Source organism: Pseudorasbora parva, chromosome 22 (genome assembly GCF_024679245.1).
Source record: "Pseudorasbora parva isolate DD20220531a chromosome 22, ASM2467924v1, whole genome shotgun sequence".
Taxonomy (NCBI): Eukaryota; Metazoa; Chordata; class Actinopteri; order Cypriniformes; family Gobionidae; genus Pseudorasbora; species Pseudorasbora parva.
In genome coordinates, this window is record NC_090193.1 from 27,624,536 (window position 1) to 27,646,037 (window position 21,502).

At 36.5% G+C, this 21,502-nt stretch overlaps 1 protein-coding gene and 1 long non-coding RNA gene across 5 annotated transcripts in view; one reads left to right on the forward strand and one right to left on the reverse strand.

Moving 5' to 3' along the window:
• Positions 1-5,160, forward strand: part of LOC137057791 (uncharacterized) — a 27,781-nt gene extending 22,621 nt beyond the window's left edge. The window contains exon 3 of one of the 2 annotated variants that reach the window (XR_010900504.1): positions 4,859-5,160. This is a non-coding gene — a long non-coding RNA (uncharacterized lncRNA). Of the gene's footprint in view, positions 1-4,444; positions 4,578-4,858 lie in introns of those variants that run through there. The other variant, XR_010900503.1, reaches the window with a different exon arrangement.
• Positions 1-20,148, reverse strand: part of phf2 (PHD finger protein 2) — a 25,447-nt gene extending 5,299 nt beyond the window's left edge. Inside the window, exons 1-18 of one of the 3 annotated variants that reach the window (XM_067430833.1) lie at positions 19,615-20,148; positions 14,206-14,291; positions 13,155-13,269; positions 12,741-12,901; positions 12,440-12,581; positions 12,068-12,254; positions 11,585-11,747; positions 11,419-11,506; positions 10,694-10,800; positions 9,359-9,450; positions 9,176-9,265; positions 8,661-8,999; positions 7,439-7,558; positions 6,617-6,732; positions 6,005-6,183; positions 5,191-5,258; positions 4,475-4,644; positions 586-863 (exon numbers count right to left, since the gene is read on the reverse strand). In XM_067430833.1, the coding sequence (XP_067286934.1) occupies positions 586-863; positions 4,475-4,644; positions 5,191-5,258; positions 6,005-6,183; positions 6,617-6,732; positions 7,439-7,558; positions 8,661-8,999; positions 9,176-9,265; positions 9,359-9,450; positions 10,694-10,800; positions 11,419-11,506; positions 11,585-11,747; positions 12,068-12,254; positions 12,440-12,581; positions 12,741-12,901; positions 13,155-13,269; positions 14,206-14,291; positions 19,615-19,712 (2,599 nt within the window). In that variant the 5' untranslated portion in view covers positions 19,713-20,148. Of the gene's footprint in view, positions 1-585; positions 885-4,474; positions 4,645-5,190; positions 5,259-6,004; positions 6,184-6,616; positions 6,733-7,438; positions 7,559-8,660; positions 9,000-9,175; positions 9,266-9,358; positions 9,451-10,693; positions 10,801-11,418; positions 11,507-11,584; positions 11,748-12,067; positions 12,255-12,439; positions 12,582-12,740; positions 12,902-13,154; positions 13,270-14,205; positions 14,292-19,614 lie in introns of all 3 variants that reach the window. The other 2 variants (XM_067430831.1, XM_067430832.1) reach the window with 2 other exon arrangements.
• Between the last annotated feature and the right edge of the window lie 1,354 nt (positions 20,149-21,502).

Here is a 21,502-nt window from a genome sequence, read left to right on the forward strand (position 1 = left end):
TCTAAATGATCGAAATATTAGAAACGCATGTAACTGCATATGCATATCAAGGTTACGAAAATTCCAAATTTAAGGTCAACGCAGAAAATGGACAGGACTGGACTGGACACATGACTGTGGCATGCTTAAAGTTAAAAATGTATTAACTCTTTCCCCGCCAAACGCAGAAATTTTCTGTTATTTGTGACAAAACGCTTCCCTGCCAAACACAGAATCTCCTGATCAAAACCGCAGTAAAGGAAGCGAGCTATAGAACTGTAAAAGCATTAGTGGTGTTGATCCATCTGTGTCTGATCATCGTTCTGAATCTGATCATATGGATGTAGTCTTTCACCAAAACATGATTTTTTTAACTTTTTGTTAAAACATTCTTTAAAAAAGACAAAGCTATACATATTCAAGTGTTGATAAAAAAAGGAATGCATGAAGCTAGAATAAAACTTTTTTTTGTTTGTTTGTTTAAAAGAAGAGGCTCAGCTCTTTCTTTTGATATATTGCATGCTCAGATATTCATAAAACATTCTATGGGCTATGAGATTTTTGCAAACATTCAATTTAACAATCAGTTTAAACTAAAGGACTTACCATAATCAGAATCCTTAAAGCATGCGTCCAGGTGGTCCTGGTCATCATCGAACATGTCCGAACTGTCCACACTGCTGCTTTTTTGCGTCTTTTTAGGTAAGCGTTTGGCTGGTCGCTTGCCGTTTCCCCCTGTTCCGGCCGTGCCGCTCTGCTTCTTGTTGGCTGAGCTGCTATGCGAGTTGTTCTTAGCTTGGCTATTGCTCCAGGATGGTTGCAGACAAGAGTCTGATGACTGCAGGTTAGCCATGGACAACATGCCCTGGATGGCCTCCTGTGTGCTGGGGGATGCAGGTGGCTGACTGTAAGTCCATCAATGAGAAATACACAACACACACGCACATTACTCCAAGTGTCAGTGGGAATGAGAAGCGATTCGAATTTTAGGAAGTGAGTCGGGTGATGGGGAGCAACGAGGATGGAGATGGACACTTAAAGGTGAAGTCTGTAATTTCTGCACCACTATGTAGCAGAAATATTTCCCAGATGAACAGACACTACTGGTCAGAATAATGATGGTAGATTTGTTTCCAAGCTGCACATTTTATTTATACTAAAACTCGCAATTAGCAAAATTATGCAGCATTTCCAGACCAAACTATTCAGTCACATGACTCTTTAATACACAGTTGTGAATTTACTATTAAGTATATTTGTTTCCATTGTAGCTAATTCTCATGTCTACTTACTGAATTTAAAAAATGCATGCAAATATGTACATTTTAGGTGCATTATAAAATTTTTATGTGCATCTTGAGTGTCTCAATCCAGCATTTTTTTTTTTTTATCCAAATAATTTTTTGGGGTAAATTGAAATGATGAAATAAAATCAAATATAAATATTAGATAAATGTTATGAAATTAGAAATGTCTTGGCAAGGAACTAAAATAAAATAAGTTTAAAGGTGGGGTAAGGGATATCTGGTAACCGTTGTGGATATTTCGAATAACCAAAACAAACACGCCCCTACCCCCAATCTCGGCCCTATTTTGATATCTCCGCCCCACACATACGTAACCCAGGCAACGACTATGGCAGAATCTGTGTGTTACTAATCCAGGTCGAATATTCAACGAAAAAGTGAATATCCATAACAAAAACACAAACCGTTCTCACGAACAACTCAATAGTACACAAGCACACAGTCCAACTAGCGACATATTACAATTATGACAAGATTAGGGTAATAGCGATCACAAAAACACAAACTGTTCTCATGAACAACTCTCTAGAACACAAGCACAACAGTCCAGCTAATGACATATTACAATTATGACCGGATAAGGGATATATCGATCATGAAAAGAGTAAACAAACATATATTAGGAGTATAGTATCTTACTTGTCCACACATTTAGTGAGCTGAAGCTTGAAGCACACTGAGGAGATTTAGATGCTCCATACGGTGTGGAAATGAACGGGTCTTTATCATCACTGAAGTGAGACACAATACGATCGCAAATAGACTAACAAGCGAACATGACACACGAGCATAGTCAAGCAGCATATATTAGGCTAGTTCTCGGCTAATGTCCGTCATGTGTGACTCGTGTGTTTTGAATAATGACGTGCACAGAGCGAGAGCGAGCGCTCTTCTCACCATCAATAGTAGACACGCCCCTTACCTGCTGATTGGCTACAAGTTTGTTATTCCACTCGGCCCGAGTCCTTTTTCTAAAACGGTTTTGAAATAAGACTTACCCACCTTTAAGTAGTAAAATTTAAAAAAGCTAAATAGAAATATAAAAAAATGACAAAAGCACAAAATTACTAAAACCAGAAAGAAAATTCCAATTAAAACTGAAAATATAAAAATAAAAACAAATTTAAAATTAATAAATACTACAACTGTATAAATTAATAATAAAACAACTAGCAATAACCAAAAATCTGCATAAAAATAGAATGGAACCCCACTGTGTGCACTTTTTAGGGAAATATGTATAGTTTATTTGTAGTCAAAAAATATATACAATATTGAAATATTATACTGTAATAATTATAAGTAAATTATTTTAATATTGAAAACATTACACACATCACCTTTAAACCACCATACAAATGATTGATGACAATCATGGCCAAAGCTTTTCCACTGCAGCTGATGTATAACATTGTTAGGTGGACTTAAATCTCAGGCATATTTTATCATCTGAACACGTAAAACTAAGGGGTGGGCCTGGCAAACCAACAAAATCCTAGTTACGATTCAATCCAAGGTGTGTTTTCAAAAGGCCAACCAAAAGTTACCTGCATTTACTATAACGTCTCTACTTTCATTCATACTGAACCTTCAATTCAACCAAAGCTGAAAGCACAAGCCAGAACTTACCTGTTCTGTCTTATAATCACATCTGCTCATTCAATAAAACCACCAATCTGCACATCTCCCTCTTGCTTTTCTAACTTACCTGTCACTAAACATTCATTCCCCATTGAAAGTGAATTCCCTCATCATTTAAATCTCTTTATATAGATCTTTTCATGTCAGAAGAAGATTCTACCGTGTGAACTAAGACTATTGTGTCCACATCTGCTTTCAAGCTTGAGGTAACTAGCAGAAAAATACAGATTTAGCCCGTGCAGATTACCACCTATTAAGTGATTAACCAGTGAGGTGGAACAATGAGTCAAGAGCTTGTTTAATGTGGTCGCAACTGACTGGAGGCATTTCCTCCCCGCAATCCTGCAGTCATATGTCAGGTTTAAAAGCACAAAAAAATAATTTGAGAAATTAACATATTTTAGCCATGTTTTCCTTCTCATTTTGTGTTTGAGCTGATTTGCAGCTTTCAGCGCAGTGGAAATAGACCATCAAAAATGTGCCCAAAACAGCAAACAGTAAAATGAAGAGGAATGGCCTAAAGCTTTTGCCGTATTTGACAAATTAATAGTGCTGAGGGATTAAACAAATAATGCCAGCACATGTAAACCGCTTATGAAGAACCGTGCAAAATATTACTTCAGCCATTGTTCGACAGATGAAGAAACGCCTGTGCTCGATGTGTTTATGGTTTAAGAACTAACAGTTAAGCTAGAAATATGATGTGTTTTAATTCTTTAAGGGTCAGGAACATGCTTCATCATGTAAATTGTATGTTCCCTATGGCCCTCTGCCAAAGACAAAACACATCAATAATACATACTCGGCCACATTAGCGTGTGTGATGTACAAAACATACCACATGAATCATGAAAATGTATGAACTAGGGATGTGCATGACTGACCAGTCGATGGATTGTCTAAACAGCTAGTTGCTTAAGGAAGCTTTGTATAATTACACTAGTTTAGGGTCATGTACACCAGATACTATTCAAGATTTTTCACATAAGACACATTCTTGTGTTCAAAAACCGATGGAGCGAGAAAAACACTGTAGAACAGGATGTGAGGTCTCAAAACATGTATTTTTAAGCTATTTTAACTTGAAACAAACACAGCAAGGTGCCGCGCAATGTGTCCATCTATATGCATTTAAAACTAAAAAAAAAAAAAAAACTTTTTAGACTTGTTTTTTATTTTTTATACAGCAGATTGAATGCAAAAATGCCCTTAAACTGACAGATATTCAAATCAACAAAAATATTGAATAAATATCTAGGATTGACCAAAATCTACACAAAAACAAAAGGATAAGGCTATTTATTATATTATTTTATATTAAAGGTGATACTGTTCTATAGGGGATGAATTTCTCAGAAACCGTTTACCATGCTGATAGTCTCAGCATGCTGAACTATACCATGTTAAAATTCTTCTCAAAATATATATATTTTTTAAATACTAAAAGTGAAAACTAAAATAAAAGTGAATCACATATTCAGCCTTATTAACTGACTCGGTTAACTCATGCCTTTCAGACACCAGGATATGGACAACAATGTGCATACCTGTTGTTACTGTAGTCAATGCCGCCCACTTGTTTGCTGGCCTGCAGGAGATCCAGAATCCCCGCTGAACTGCCCCCTTTCTTTTTAGAGACCTTGGAGTTACGACCTTTGACCTCTGTCTTGGCCTCTGTGTCTATGTGGAGCGATTCTTCATCTGATGAATCTGGACTCTGAAATAACAATGCGAAAAAACTGACATGAAGTACATCATTTAAATGCATCGAAACATACACAAGCTGTGCAGCTATTCATTTTATATAATACAGGATTTTTCTTAGATTTGTGATTTTTTTGTTTTGTTTGCCTTTTGTAACCCCTAACATAGTTCGCCTGTGGGCCTCTGTCATGATTAACTTTCTCGCTCTCATTTGATTCACTCCACAGCTATTTCCTTCATCAGTTTTGGGGTGATATTTGGCTCTGTCTTGCAGCTCGCTCTCTTTGATTTGTGCCGTATGTTGGTTTAAGTCGGAACATTATGGGTGAATTATCGCAAGCCGAGAACATCAGCGCTGCAATGTTTTAAATGCATCCAGAAGGAATGAATCAGCTACTTCATGAAATAAAGATTGGAGATTTGAATTTTGGCCTAATTTCTTCCTGTTTACTGTCAATCAGTATTTTAATGTTATTAACACTGTCTGATTAAAGAGAAATATCTTGGATGTTCTGTTAAATAACACAAAACCAGCCCTATATAAGGAGTTGATGCTTACCTTCATGTCCGACGGCTGTAGCTTTGGCTTTTTCGATGGCTGAATGGGCTCTTTGATGTTTGATAAAACTGTAAATAACGTCAGATGTTCAAGATTATTCTCACATAGCATGAAATGTAAGATTTATTGTTAATCAGTTAAAAGACTAGTGTATCTAATATAGGCAGGCCCACATGGAATCAGCATCCAAAGATTTCCACATAATCTGAATGCCTGTCGCTCTACACATATGTTTTCTACATATGCGCCACCCAGGGACCTAAAATAACACCATCAAATACAAGCAAAAACTCATTAAATTAAATTAATATTAGAACTTTATTAGGAAATGCAACTGCAACTTGTCCCTGGAAATTTACTTTCGGAGGTTTTTCTAGGATTTGATGTGGTGACACATACCTGAGCTGTTTGCTACTAATTCAAGAAAAATAATAATTCCACTGTTATTAGAACAAAAATATGATTATAAAAAATATTAAAATAAACATTGTTTCATGGCCCCTAAGAAATATCTATGACTAGAAACATTTTGCTTAATTCACTCAGCATTGGCATATTGCAAAATGTTAATTTGGGACGCCACCCAGTGTTCGTTTATTAAAGAGTTTGAGAGTTACATTTTTTTACACTTTCAGATACCAATAAGTCTGTAGTTTAACTCATTTTTGTCGCCCAAAATCAGTTAAATAAATGTAACAGAAGTCAGATTCCATCTGGGCCTGATTATAAAGTCTATAATAATTTTTACTCTTAAATTATGTTTTATTTAATCAGAAAATCACCCTGGCCCAGATCGCATATCATGAAGCCTTACAGGAAAAGTCTCTCTTGACTGCGTTCTTTTTCCTCCTGATTGGGAATTCGTCGATCTTAAGCTCCCCCTCATCAGAGACGTACTCATACTCGTCTCTCACAGGCTTGGGCTTTTCTTCCTTAATGTTCTGTATTGAGCCAAACACACTCGAATTGGTCTGGGTCTTGAGCATCTTTGATCTGAGAAAACCAGATGAAAAGAATATTACTTGGATTGTCAGAGGAGACACTCATCTTGCGCACGAAGACATAGAATTGCTCAAAATTAGGGCTATCGATCACATTAAATGATTTATTATATAAATTGTTATACATAGTAATTTAAAAAATAAAAAAATATGTGTGTGTGTATATATATATATATATACACACACACACACACATATATATATACATATATATACACATATATGTATATGTATATATATATATATATATATATATATATATATATATATATATATATATATATACATACATACACACATACACACATGTATATATATATATATATGTATATACATATATACATATACACATTTATTAGTAATTTTACAAAATTAACTTTTTTAATAATGCATGCCTAAAATTGTAATTTTACTACTGCACTTACCCTAGCAACTTCTTATTCGACAATGAAAATGCAAATTTATTGTCTTTATGGCTGAGTAGACTTTTGTCAAATTTGTGCTCTTCTTCCATTTTCAATAACGAATCAGGTTTGCTGTTCTGCGAGATGAAAAGAAACACCAAACAATCACTTCATCAGTGCTTTGAAACTCTTCTCAGCCGCTATCTGTCAGCCACGTCTGCTGTGATCAGACGTCAAAGACTGAAGCCATTGCGACTGATGACCTTGAAGACTATCTAGAAGAGACTCCTCTCCATCTGCAAATGTTTGGCGAGCAGCAAAGGAGCACTCGGATCAGGAGACTTGGAGCAACTACAAACATTCCTGGGCTGTCTGGCATTGAATTTTCCCCCTTGAACGAAAGCCCAGTAATGCCTTCCGTTCACCGGAATTAAGCTTTTCCTACAAAAGCCATCCCATGTTATTCAACAATAACGACACAACACGCTCATTTTGATAGTCATATGTAAATACTTAGCTGGCATGACTTGGATATGACAGCATTACAGCATTAGGTAAACTCTGTGGCTGGGTAAAGGGCTCTGCTGCTTTGATGAGCCCAGAACAGAGAGCATGACTGAGCCGCAGAGTTATTTCTGCTGATTGTTTTGATCTAAAACGTGTAAATCACTTCTAGATGATCCCAAAGCCCCATGTGCTACTTTTCAACCTGTCGGGTTTGATATCATTTGCATGGATTTTCAAAACCTCTCTCTAGCACTGATCTGTTGCAGTGGAGGAAACATTACTTTACACATTATTCATTACAATTGTGTCCTTACATTGTAAACATTACAAACGTACCTTATATTTCCATTTGGCCTCGGTCTTGTTCTTATTATGCTCTCGAATCATCTCAAACTTTGTGACGTCATTCGGTTTACTCGTCTCTTTCTCCATAATACTCATCCCAGTCTTTAAAAGCTGTGTAATGTGAGAAACAATATATTTTTTTGTTTTAGGATAAAAGTTCATACTGACAGTTCTAGAGTAGGGTGAGTGGTGCAAAAAAGTCAGCCACCAATTGTGCAAGTTCTCCCACTTAAAAAGATGAGAAAGGCCTGTAATTTCATCATAGCGACACTTCAACTATGAGAGACAGAATGAGAAAAAATCGAGTTCAGACAGGTGCCATTAATACCGGTAACAAGAGGACAAATGAGCCTCTTAAAGAAGCAGGTCTGTGAGAGCCAGAAATCTTGCTTTTTTGTAGGTGACCAAATACTTATTTTCCACCATAATTTGCAAATAAATTCTTTAAAAATCAGACAATGTGATTTTCTGAATTTTTTTCCTTCTCATTCTGTCTCTAATAGTTGAAGTGTACCTTGAAGTGTACTTGAAATGATGAAAATTACAGGCCTCTCTCATCTTTTTAAGTGGGAGAATTTGCACAATTGGTGACTGACTAAATACTTTTTGCCCCACTGAATATTTACAAAATATTCACAAAAACTCAAAACTCATTCTGAAATATTTCTGGAAGTCTTAATTTGGCATTTTTTTATTTATTATCAAAAGTTTAAGGTCAGTAAGATTTTATTTTTTAAATAAATTATTAATACATGAATCCAGCATGGATGCATTAAAATCTGCTCTTTTAAACGTTTTCTTCACCAAATGAATGCTGAAAATAGATCATGGTTTCTATTAAAATATTAAACAGCACAACTGTTTTCAGCATTGATAATAATAAATGTTTACTGAGCATATTAAAATGATTTCTGAAGGATCATGTGACGTGGAAGACTGGAGTAATGATGTGAATAATTCAGCTTTGACATTTTATGAATAAATTATATATTAAAATAGAAAATATATTTTAAAGTATTTAGCTATTTTTTGACTTGAATATTTTTTTAATCAAAATTTGTATTGCATTTTACTTAAATATTAAACATTTTGATGAATGTTTAGAGGAAATAATAATTACTCTGATTGCAAAAAATCCACCCTTTTAATTTGTTTCATACACATAAATATTATATATGTATATTGAATATTATAAGACTGAAAAAAACTTTACTTTTTTGGGCTGGTCCATCTTGTTCAGGATGTCCTTTGCATGGGATTCAAGAGCTGCCAGACTTGAGGGCTTTTTCTCAGGTAAAATACCTTCTTTTGCTTTCTTCCCTTTCTTTTTGCCACCCTCTTTTATTTTGGGCTCCTTCGGTGGTTTGGGTGCCTTGGGCATTTTGGGTGGTTTGGGTGGCTTTGTGGCTTTCTTCCTAGCTGGCTTATCTCGTGCCGGGGAGGAGATGTGTGCAGGGGACATGGGCTCTTCTGGTTCTGACAGAGCAGACGGGGGTTCCTCGGCTGGGGGCTTTGAGTTGCTGGGTTCGCTCTTTATGGCTTTTGTTGCATTCTGATTCAAAGACACAGTGGAGAGGTTGTCAACCATTACCGATTCTGACAATGGTGGATTGAACATGTATAACAACATTCTAAATATTAAACATCAAGATCATATCTGAATAAATGAGTAAATGAGAGTAAAGACATCCAACAAAAAAAGTCTCCAACGACTACGCAGTGTCTCACCTCTGAAATCCGAATCTCTTTGGCAAGGTCTTTAATGAGCTGTGCTGGCTTCATGTTTTCTGGAAGCTCGTCCTCATGTTCTAAAAGAGCCTTTGGAAAAAGACAAAAGAAGAGAGTCGCGGTCGACTTACCTAATTGAAATCAGTGAAACAGAATATCGGAAATGTCTAAGCGAATATTTACCTGTTTTTTAGTCCACGATCTGAATGCTCCATTGACAATTTTGGCACCATGTACCAAGTATGGAGGTGGCTGCTTGTTTGCCTTATGTAAACCTGCAAAATGTTTAGGAAATTTTGTATCAGAGGCCATTATTCCCATCTGGATCCAAACACTCAACTAGTGCCTTATCCGTAACATAAGATCCTCTCTAGAAAAGGCTGTTTTCTAAATAGGCAAATTGATGAAAGGTCCAACTTTCCTTAAATCATTAGCAGCAATGCCTAAGAGCGTGGTCACCCTGTCAAAAATGCTCAGAGCATGAAACTCATTGAAAGAAGGGGGCCACGACATTACACCAGAAATAAAAATGGACTATATTTTCAACCTGACTCATTACTGTTCAATAACAAAGGCCATTCATATATCAAACTGATTACTTCAATCCAGAGGGGCCTAAAACAGTCATGTGCAGTAATGGGCGTTTTTTGGAGCACCGGCTTCAACGTTGATTACATTGGACTGGATACACAGCCACTACAGGAAATATATTCCACACTGCATTTAAATGAATAACATGAACATAAAGTGAAAGCTGAAACAGTGAAACGAGAAGGGAAGCAATAGAGCTGGCGGTGGCCCAGTCGGCCTGCTGGGCGGGGGGCCAAGGTCTTTTTTTTCTACCTGAAGTCCCGCACGAGAGTTGAACCCTTGAAAAGATGACCTTGAAAGCTGATTCCCCCATCTGAACATCAGATAGCTTGGAGACCAACTGCGGTCCTTTTTGCAATGTGCGCTACAGCAATCTGGCAAAATTAAGTAACGTGACGGGGGAAAATGGTGGAAATATAAACATGCAGTCCAAGGCCAGATGAGGGGAGTTTAAACACCAGGTTGTAATGGAGCAAGTGATTCTGCCTTTTGAAGCTAATCATCTGTGAACTCCGCGATGCACCGATGTAATGACTGCAATAATACGCCGGGTATCCAGACCCTCCTCATCTGCTCAGCAGGCCCCTTCCAGGATCACGCACGAAGCGAGGGAGAAGGAAGCCATTTGAGTCTACCTTACGACATTAGATCTTTTTATTTCCAGTCCCAAAGTTCACTATTACGGATAAATCTTGTGGTGTGCAGGATGGAGAGGCAATTTTTGAAAGCAAAACCTTTGAAGCCACTTCAGGGGAGTCACACAGGGGAATTCAGTGCGAATGATTTAAGTTTGTAATAACGTTAATGGTCGCAGTAACATTGACACCTTCCTCTTTTACTTTTTCCGCTTTTACTTTTTGTGAAGCTACAATACCTACAAACAAGCCAAATAAAAACATACTTTTTGATTTACATTGAATCGCTCACCTTTAAACCGCTCCAGGTAGTATTTCCCCACATACCAACATGCTGTTTCGAAGTTTGAAAAAGGAGTGAGGCTGGCAATTTTCAGTCTTTTTTCCACTTCATATGCTCTGAGTGGAGAAGCAAAGGGAGGATTACTGAAAAGTGTGCCTTGAGAGGAAATCATGGCCTCACAGATGTGAGAAATGCACTTCAGAAGGCAAAAGCATATGCTCTTGACTTCCCCTCTTTCTTTTCATTGCTACAGAGGCTTGTAAGTGCCAAGAATAGAACAGCGAAGGTTTGACGCTTGAATGCTCCAATTGCATCACCGTCCTCCAGTTGTCACTGCAAACTGCATGTAATAACATTTAAAATGGTAACAGCCAAAGACATTAGGCCTTTATAATCCCACATAATAGTCCTACTGTATGCACCACACTCTCTGTACCTATTGTATTTACAGTGTGTGTGTGTGTGTGTGTATATATACTTTTTTTAAAATAGCATACTTTAGTAAAATACAGTTCAATTCCAAAACCATCAAAATACATAGAATACACAAACGTTTTAATTATATGTAACTTATTTTATAGATACATTTGAGGACAGACTGAATTATATTAATAATCAACATTTTGTGCACCATCTTGGATGATTTTTTATCACTGAGATCATCACACTGCATTATAGAAACCTATAAAAATGAATATACAAAGCTTGTCTTGAAAAAGAAGCAGATCACTGACCTCATTTGCATCTCTACGCTCAGACTGTGGACAAAATGCCCGGAGAAGGCTAAGCAGTCCACAGGAGTCAGTATTGCATTAATCCATCCTGCCATTAAATAAAAACAAAGAAATTTTAGAGCTTCATTTTTTAAAATGTTTTATTACTGGCACCCTGATGTCTCACCTGATGGAATGAAAAGAGTTTGCCCTTGTTTAAGTGTGCACTTGTAACACTTGTCCACTTGGTCAGCAAAAAACATCTCGCTGTGGTTGGAGGAGGACCTCCAGCGCTCATACAGAGAAAGGTTTGCAGAAGTGGGCTTGATCAGAAAGAAGATTTTCTCTCCCTATACAATACACAGGTCAAATATACAGTTCAACATCCACCATACAACAATATGTGAACACAGAATGCAGTTACTGATCAATCAGAATCAACTAGTCTAGAGAATATTATGTACTTAGGTTATGTATTAAATTGATTATTGATTGCTTTATAAGTTATTACATTTTTTAAATAATTTTATAAAATTATAAAATATATAAACATTTTCTGTATAAAAATATGGTAAGCTTTTAGAATAAAAAAATACACTCATTAATTTAAAATGCCTTTTTGTCGTAGTAATAAGGAGCACTGAGATATAAATAAATATGAAGGAGTCACCTTAAGTACGTGATACCACACAGAGGCACCTCCACACTCGATGTGGAAGTCTGTGTAGCTGTCTTTCACACAAATGAGACAGTATTTGGACACTTTGGGCTTCCCCAACAATGCATCATCAGGCCAGTAGTTGTCCACCCACGATAACTTCCGAACTATCTGCGGACTCTCAACAATATTGGCCATTCTAGAGAAATAAAGGGAATAATAGTAAAAATTCTCCAAACTCCAATTAATATTTTTTTAATGATGCACTAATAAAAATAAACATGACATATATTATTATACTGACATGTAAATTGTATTAAAATAATGTTTTGAATTATGTTTATGCTTGATTGTGCAGTGAAATGTTTAAAAAGGCATGCTTACCTTGTGTCTGAAAACTCCAGGTTGATCACATTTAATACTTTCTTTCTGTTTGTGCTGTAGTAAAAATCAACAAACTCTTTTAACTTCATCTTGCTGTCTGTTTGCTTGGTCACATCAACGACATCCACAAGAACATCAGGCCCTTTAAATGAAAAAGCAGACAACATTTAGAGTGACATGCAATCCTGAGAAGGAAAGCAAAGCACAACTTTTTTCCCATTCTAAACACTTAGTTTTGTTATACTTCTTTCATTAATAGGTTCTAAAAATCAACAACATATATTTCCTAAATTTCACTTACCGACATAGTTTTCCACATCACTGACGTAGAATGTGGGTGCAGGCATGGCCATCCCCAGCCCATCTTTCTTCTGGATGAGAATTGGCTCGTTGAATCCATTCTCCTCAAGGTAGTCCAATGTCAACTGACTTCCAGACAGCTTGACCACCACATCTTCTGAACTGCGGTGGAAAAGACACAGTAAGCACGTTACCTACAGTCACCTACACAATCTCTCCAAGACATCATACTGGAATCTTTTTCACATGTCTGGTGGAAAAGTTCAGAGTATGAGCAAAGCTGATCATGGAGCGCCATCTTCTGGACACTGAATAAACTGAAAGACTTGGGCATTATCAAAAGCACTGGCCCTTTAAATACTTCACATTGGACTAGGATGATCTTCACAAAGGTGAATAAGCACGTGTACTATACCTGGGGAATGTCCTGCTGCGCAGCTCTTTTATGAACACCTGACTGCCGTTTTGAACCGGTCTGACGTCTCCGCTTTGCCCCGTGTCATGCTTATTCCAGCTCTTTTTCTTTTTCACTGTTACAATTATAAACAGATGAAGCCAACCAATCTAATTCAGCTGTAGTAACCATAATTCACTTTACTCTCTCGTTGCTACCAGTTACTTAATACAAAAAAAAGTTTTGCAAACTGAAAAAACAAAAATGTGTGTGCACAGATTTTAACATCAACATGATGGTTCTGTGTAATTTTAAAAGATATTATTTTCATGAATATTATATAATAATAGATTTTATTTTATTTATTTTAATAGAGAAGTATTTGGTAATCTTGGTAATGGAACAAGACTATTATTATAACTTAGCTGTAATGTAGTATTATTTATAGTGATAGTAGTAGTATTTTCTAGTAAAACATACTTCAAGTTGTTTTACAGTACATATGTACTAAATTGTTGATGGTAGTCTCACTAAAAAATATATTGAAAATGATTAACTTTAATTAAATATAAAAATGTATTTATATATTTTTCATATTTAATTATTTAAACACAAAATAATTACAGTAATGAAATACAGTAAAATTCTGAAATATTGTTACAATTTAAAACCGCTGTTTTCTGTTTTAATATAAATTAAAATGTAATTTATTTCTGTGATGTCAAAGCTGAATTTTCAGTGTCACATGATCCTTCAGACATCATTTTATTATGCTGATTTGCTGCTCAAGAAATACAGTTGTGCTAAATATATTTTGGAAAATTTAAATATTTAAAAAATATTTATTTTGTAGCATTATAAATGTCTTTTCTGTTTTTTTAATCAGTTTATTGCATCCTTAATTAAAGATTTTTTTATCTTACTGACCCCGACTTCTCAAGGGTAGTTGCATATAATGCAACAATGCATTATATGATATAAAATACTACTTATGATATACATATAACAAGACATAATTTAGTACAACCCTAATTCAAGTCATTCGTTCACAGTATGAATGGAAAATACTCACAGGTAGATTTGCCGTGGGTCTTTTCACAGTTAGGACAATGATAGATGTCAATATCTGGTGCTTCATCTTCATCCACTCCCACACAGCTGTAACAGAAACAAATGATGTGCATCTATTTGTGTCTATAGATCCAGTGAAATATTAAAATGGAAAAGCAGCTATCAGCAATGAGTTACAGCAAATGAACCCTGGTCAATTACAGCTCTTTAACACAAGTTTGCAATGCTCAGCGCAATATGCGTACACAAGTATTCAAAGATCTGGTTCTCATAGATTTTCCACTGACAACCATTCAGCACCAGCCGTGAATTCTGATGAAATTCTGAATTTGGAAAGTTAACAGATGGATTTCTCCAAATATTATAGACTTTCTTGGAGTGAACAGGTCTCTGTCAGCTTTGCACATCTGGACACTGCTATTTTCCTGCCCCTTATTGAGGCCCTAGTGGTTAGACTGCTTTGTTTCGCAGTCTATGCCACGCGTCCTGAGTTATTGGTGGCCCATGGCAGCTCAAGGCCGCAGGGGACCAGCCTGGTCCATAAACCGTGGTGGAAATTGTGCATTTTTGTTGATGCACAGTGTTCAGCATGAACCAAATATGGTGTGTAGTTTGATAGCCAACAAGCTCACCCTCCATCCAGCTGGCTTCAGAGTTTACCACATGCCTTCTGGCAAAACTACGGCCGAGATGTCATGTGAGATGTGACATTTTTAATAGTGGCTTTCTCTTTACCACTGTCCCATTAAGCTGCTGAAGTTGCTGTATCACTGTTTCTTCAGCTTGTAACTCCTCCTTCAGAGTTGTCAGTGGTCACTTAGTGGCACACAAGTCATCTCCACTCATTTAACTATTCTTCTAAAACTAATTGAGTGCACTAACATAACATTAAAGAATATAAACAATTTTTTTAAATAATTATTTCATATAAGTTTTTACTGGTCAAAAAAAAACCTCCACTCTTTATAGGCACTATATGCATTTTTGTCACCCCATCTGCAGTGCAAATGTTCTTCCTATACTAATATAAACCCAATGTATCTGACACATTCCAGCCATTAGGAGGAGCTGCTCACGGGTCATGAGGAAATATTGAATTGGGAGTGTCCATTATGGGCACTCCTCCAGCGTGGTATAACTACTATGTGCAGCCTTATGAATATCACACATGCTGTCCTCTCAGATGGTGGGTGGTGTCAGCACCCTTGAATCATAGCAAGAGTGAAAGGAGCCAAGTCTCACAGAACCTCATGACAACAAAGAGTGCATGTGGGTGTGAAGGGTCAAACCGCCCTCTCGTGCATCAGGATTAGCAGTGAAATACACCCTTCCACGTTCATCTCTCCTCAGATAATCCTTATCATGAGTATCTGTACTCCGCCATAAAGGGGCCAATTTCTTGTTGATTTAAAAGAGCAGTTTACACAAAAATTAATATTGTACAGTTATAATTCACCGCCATGTCATTTCAAACCCATCTGCCATTTTTACTTACAAAGAACACAAAAGGAGAATTTCTTACGACCACAGTGGTCAAGAACCAAAAAACTCTAGAAAATAGTACACGTCATAAATTATTTGGAAGTGTGAAACTTTTTTTGTGTTCTAAAGATTTTTTTAAAATAAAAATAAATTAATTTAATGCACATACGTACCATGCTTTTGATGGTATTAGTCTCAATGTTGATACTAAAATATATTACTGAATATCATTAACTGTATTAAATAAACTGTGCCGCACAAAGTAAAAAAAAAAAAACTACTGTAACAGTAATATTGTAAAAAATAAAATATTATTTTTATACTTTTTTATACTATATTAATATAGTTATTTTATCTGTGATGCAAATCGACTACACACACACACTTCAGAAGAATGTTTAAACAACAATAATTCATAAAACATAGAGGTCAACATCCCCAAAAAACCCTAAAATTATACAAATGTCATATATTACTTGGAAAAATGTGTGAAACATTCTTTTTCTTTGTTCCACAGAAAAAAACAGCATTTAGGTTTGAACAACATGAAGGTGAGTAATTTTCATTTTCATGTGAACTGTTCCTTTAAGACACAATACACAGCTTGTCACTCTGTGAAATTGCATTCAATACAACATGTCTTGTACTGGAACAATAGACCCTAAATCGCTAAAACGACCGTCTGCAATGGATCCGCAGCAGAGCGCATGATGATAATGTTTATTTACGGGGCCATTTTGTATGTTAAGTGTTGACAGTCCCAGAAGAAAGTCTTAAAATCACTTTCTGGAAATAGTCATGGCTAAGAAAGCATCTTTAGTACCTTAATGCAGCCATTCTATTCGGCGTCTGAATGACAAGTAACATGACCAAAAGCGTAATGACAACAAGTCTTTAAATACTGCTCGACTCACAAAAGCAGAAGTGAAGAAAATGTCATTGAGGAAAAAACATTTAACTGAAAGAACCTGTGACTGGTTTTTCACTCTGAGACAATGTAATTACACACTGTCGTGACAGATTAAATCAATAACCACAACAACAACGCAAGAAGGAATATACATAACAATATGGCAGGTCTAAAGGATTCTTCCTGTAAAGTCGACCTCGAGACAGGTGCAATCAGAATATTAGAACTTATTTAATAAACCCGTGCTCTGTCGCTATTATCGTTAATGGGAAAAATCTCATGTAAGATCTGATACGCCACTTGTAGCTGGCATCCTGCCCTGTGGAAGGGAATGATGTCATTGATTACCACCTGAAGAGTCGAGAGCACACGCCCACAACCACAAACAGCGGCATGTGGTCAGGAGGTGTGCTGCAGACGGCAGTGTCAAAAAAATCAAACGTCTTTACTTCTCTTCGCCAGCCAGAATGCTGCAGAAATCATTATATCAACATGTTTACCCTTGAGGGAAGTGTGTGCCGATCACAGAGGTGAATTAAACATTTATAACACATATATAGTAGGACTGTTAATGTAGGATGATTCATTCAGGCAACAAAAAGAAGTTATTATATAGTGTGGAAGCAGAACTCGTTAATATTTTTGGTGGAAAATTGGTGATTTGTTTATAAAAGTTATCTAAAATTTCTTTAAAAAATAAGTAGCCTTGCGGTTAAAATTTCCAACAACAGAATTTTGGTTTAGATCTCATGGCTGCTAAGGGGTGAAAGTGAGGTAAAAACTGAGGTTACAGAGTTCACATGCCCTTGAACAGGCAGTGTAACTTACAGCGTTCCCACACTTTTTGACCTATATTGAATTTAGTATTCGTTTTCCAGTCATTTGTGATAAAAAATTTAACAAATCATTTGGACTAAAAAAAGCCTGATTAAAAAGAATGCTTCATTCATGAATAAGATATAATCATAGCTTTTGAGTAATTCTATTCTACATAAGCTCTACCCACATGCCAGGAAATATAGTCCAGAGCAAACAAAAATGTGCATTCACTATAATAATTTCCATGACTTTTACAGGCCTGGAAAACACTTTAAATACAGCCAAACGTGTCAAATGGAGCTGTGTGTACTCTTCATGAGAGCATCATCTAACTAACCAAAACATTTCATAAAAAAATATTTACAAAAAACAACATGCAAATGGGCGAGGGATGTGCGTAACAGAATGATAGGCGTTCCAGTTCCTGCAAAAATTTGCTGAGCTTTCTGTGGGCACATATTTTTGCATGTCTATTCAGTAATGATAAACATCAGTGTGCATTTCGTAACAATATATCAATGATAAATCTATGAATGCAGCAATTTAATCTGGTCACGGTTAATTGCAGCAGTGAAAAATGTAATATAGCCTATATATTGTTATCATTTTGTTTCTGTGCTTTATGTATAAGTGTGAGTGACAATAGAACGTAAACATTTAAAAAATATCACTATTCCATAGATATTCTATAATTCCACATTGAGAAACTATTATAAACCGCCTTAAATTAGATAAATAAATGCAATAGATAACATTATTTATTTTGAAGTTGTGTGATCAGTGTTTTAGAACTAGCAAGCATAAAAAGGAGAACTACCAAGCTATTGATATTGTCAGATCAGATATTGTTTAAAAATAAGAAAAAAGTCAGATGCTATACACACATTTTGTATTGGTGAATGCTTTGTAAAGGAACTGTCGATTAGCAACTTATTAATAGCTGCTACACTGTTGTAATGCCACTCAAAGACTGAAAATAGTTTTTTTTCCTGACAAGTTAATACATCATAAACCGCTTAATAAAGATGTATCGGTGTTAACATCAGCTTGTACACACTTTAAAACTGGTTTCTCACTTCATCTGATCTCTCAGAATCAGTCGCCCTACTCTCTCGGTATAGAGGTCACAGACGTTTAAAAGCACTGAGGGCGGTAAAACCTCATTCACTCCAACAGAAAGAAACACATTAGTGTCGATTCAAACTATTCCTTATACATTTGAATAATGAAGTTAACCGTAGGCTATATTTAAACCGAGAAGGAACCCTGATTCTATTTACAACGCGTTGTGTGTTAAACTGTCACTCTATTAAGATCGTTAAACGTTAAGTCGTCATGTAGCTTATTATCATTCTTGACTCCATGAATTGAACGTTTGAACTGTAACAATCACTGGGCTTATTAAAGGGTTAACATTAAACGCGCGTAAATGTATCAGTCAGTGAACTGGAACGCTTGTTCTTTGTTTACATTTGCAAAATAGAATTTTAAACCTCGTCTCGCGCAGGTTTGGCTCACGCTAAGAAAACAAAATGATTAGCGGGGGAAATTTAAGATGAAATCGAATTATAACTCCCGTTGTTGGATCGAGTTAAACTCATTTGCTACGACTAGCCTACGTTACATGCTGCTGTCAATGATGCTTCACAGCACCGATACGGCGAATAAATCTGAACTTACTGGTTTTGATCATGATGAATACAGTCTATGACAATGGCTAGATGTCATGTTAAAATGTGCAGAGCAGCTCTGAATCTGCACTGTCTGGCTCATATGCTGTCTATTATTCTTTCAGTGAACACCAGAAAGGACAAGGGCAGTTTTCACACATTGTAAAGCACTGATATAGAAGCAAATCTGGACGAATACGGCGAATAAAGGACAGTAAAAGAAAAGCCATTCGTGTTCGCAGACACCCACGGCTCACTACTACGACAACGTCCAGTCTGAGACGCGACCAAAGCGTGCGATGCACGCAGATCGAGCTCACATCGTAGAAAATACATCGAAAAGGCTTTACGATAAAGCAAATCTTTTTGTACCGTTCACAAAAATGTGTCAACCGAGCCAGCTAAATATAACTCCGCCTTCTTCTTCAAGCGGCCCTCGCTCTTCAGAGCAATACAAAATGTGCGCACGGGAGCAAAACGCTTCCATCCAAATCCACACTTAAATTGTTGAACGAAATATTGCGGTTACCTGCCGTGAAACCAGTCTTTGCAGGCGTCGCATTCGATCATAAACTGGGTTACGTCGTAAGGTAATCTGCAGATGCAATACACGGGTACAGTCGCCATGTTAGATCAATTCACAACAACAGCCGGAGAGATGGATGGGGGCAGCAGGAACCTCCCGTAACACAAACTACAGCGATATGAAGAGCCGCGGAGCTGCTCCTACGTCCATTCGAACGTTCCCCAGATCCGACGTTACAATGTTACGATGTTAAATTGTTTCCCGCGCTGCATTGACGTGTGCATGCCCCCTGGTGACTATACGAGCGCGGAGACTTTCATAAAGCCCAAGAAAATGCATCCTTTCATTGTAATATTGTTACGTCAGTCTGCAAGACGGGAAAAATCGCCTCGGTCATGCTGGTCCAGATGAATGGAGCTCATTAAACGCTGCGGCTGCTTCTCAGGGTTTCCCGGGACGATAGAAAGACGAAAATCCACCGCCAGGGATCTCCAGCCAACCGTCGAACCAGCTGCAGCAAAGTCTGTGACACGTTAATAAGGTCTCATGCAGTTTTGGAATAGACTTGAAAGGATTAAAACGGCAGACAGAGGGTTAGTTAAAATTGACAAGGTTCTTATTTTCAACTAGGCTATGGATACTGCAAACCAAAAGCAAGCGAGTAAAATGACTAGTTAAGTTGTAAAAACTTATTTTTGTATATATATATATTTAAAGAATACGCTGTGTGCGCGCGCGCGCACGAGCGTGTGTTAGTGTCTGAAAATGAATGCATTTGTAATATATGTTTTAATGGAAGCTAAGTGAGACGCAACAAATAAATCATTATATATATATACATATATACATACATACATACATACACGCAAGTGTTTTTTTTTTTTTTACTCAATATAGCCAATACAAATATATAGCAGAGATATACCCTTTTCATTTACTATGGAATTATTGTGATACAAGCAAACTATTATGAATATCAAAATTATGTTCTAAAAGTTTAATAAATCAGACACTGATGGCACAGTGCTCTAGTTTCAAGTCTTTTCCCCCAACCAAATATGTTTTGCACTGGTTTAAGGGGTACTTGGCTGAAAAAAAATTCACAGGGGGTACATCACTGAAAAAAAGTTGAGAACCACATGGCTGACAACGACAAAATAGACATCTAAAGAGATTTGGAATCTCAATGTCATACGAATATTTAAACCTTTTGCTATGGTACACTCAGAGTGTGGTCGCAATGACAAGGATGCAAGTTTCATCTAAATACAGCAGTGTTGATAAAATACATCATTAAAAAAACTGGCAAAATGACCAAATGACCATAATTCTACTTTGGTCTATTTGTTGTACATTTCTTGGGTCATGCAGTGAATATAAACATACAAGCAAAATATTTTTTTTTCTGCTTTGGGGAACATTTAGCAAAGATCTGATGAATGACTAATGTGAGTTAAAAAAAAAAAAAAATCAAATAGCAGAAAAAGTAGTTGGCTTAAACCAAATGGAGTCAGCCATGTTCACACAGTTCAGAGAACCTGAAACGCAAGTAGCCTACATATTAGACCTCTTGGTGGTGCTAGATGGGATTAGCCAGTGTTCAGACTTTCCACCAATTAGGGCTTTAACTGCCACATCGTTTTATGATTCTCAGGGCTGCCATAAAATCAAAGCCACAAAGAGGAAGATGAAACTAACAGTTAACTAAGTGCTTGGCTCCTACAATGCAAAAATAGCTCAATAATTATATTGAATTAACAATAATTATATAATTACATGTATAGAACGTTGCTATTTTAATGGAGCAAAAACTAAAGTCTAACAACATGACTTGACAATTTATCCTCCAGCAGGGGGCTGAAAACATCCACGTTGTTGCAAAGCTTGACTG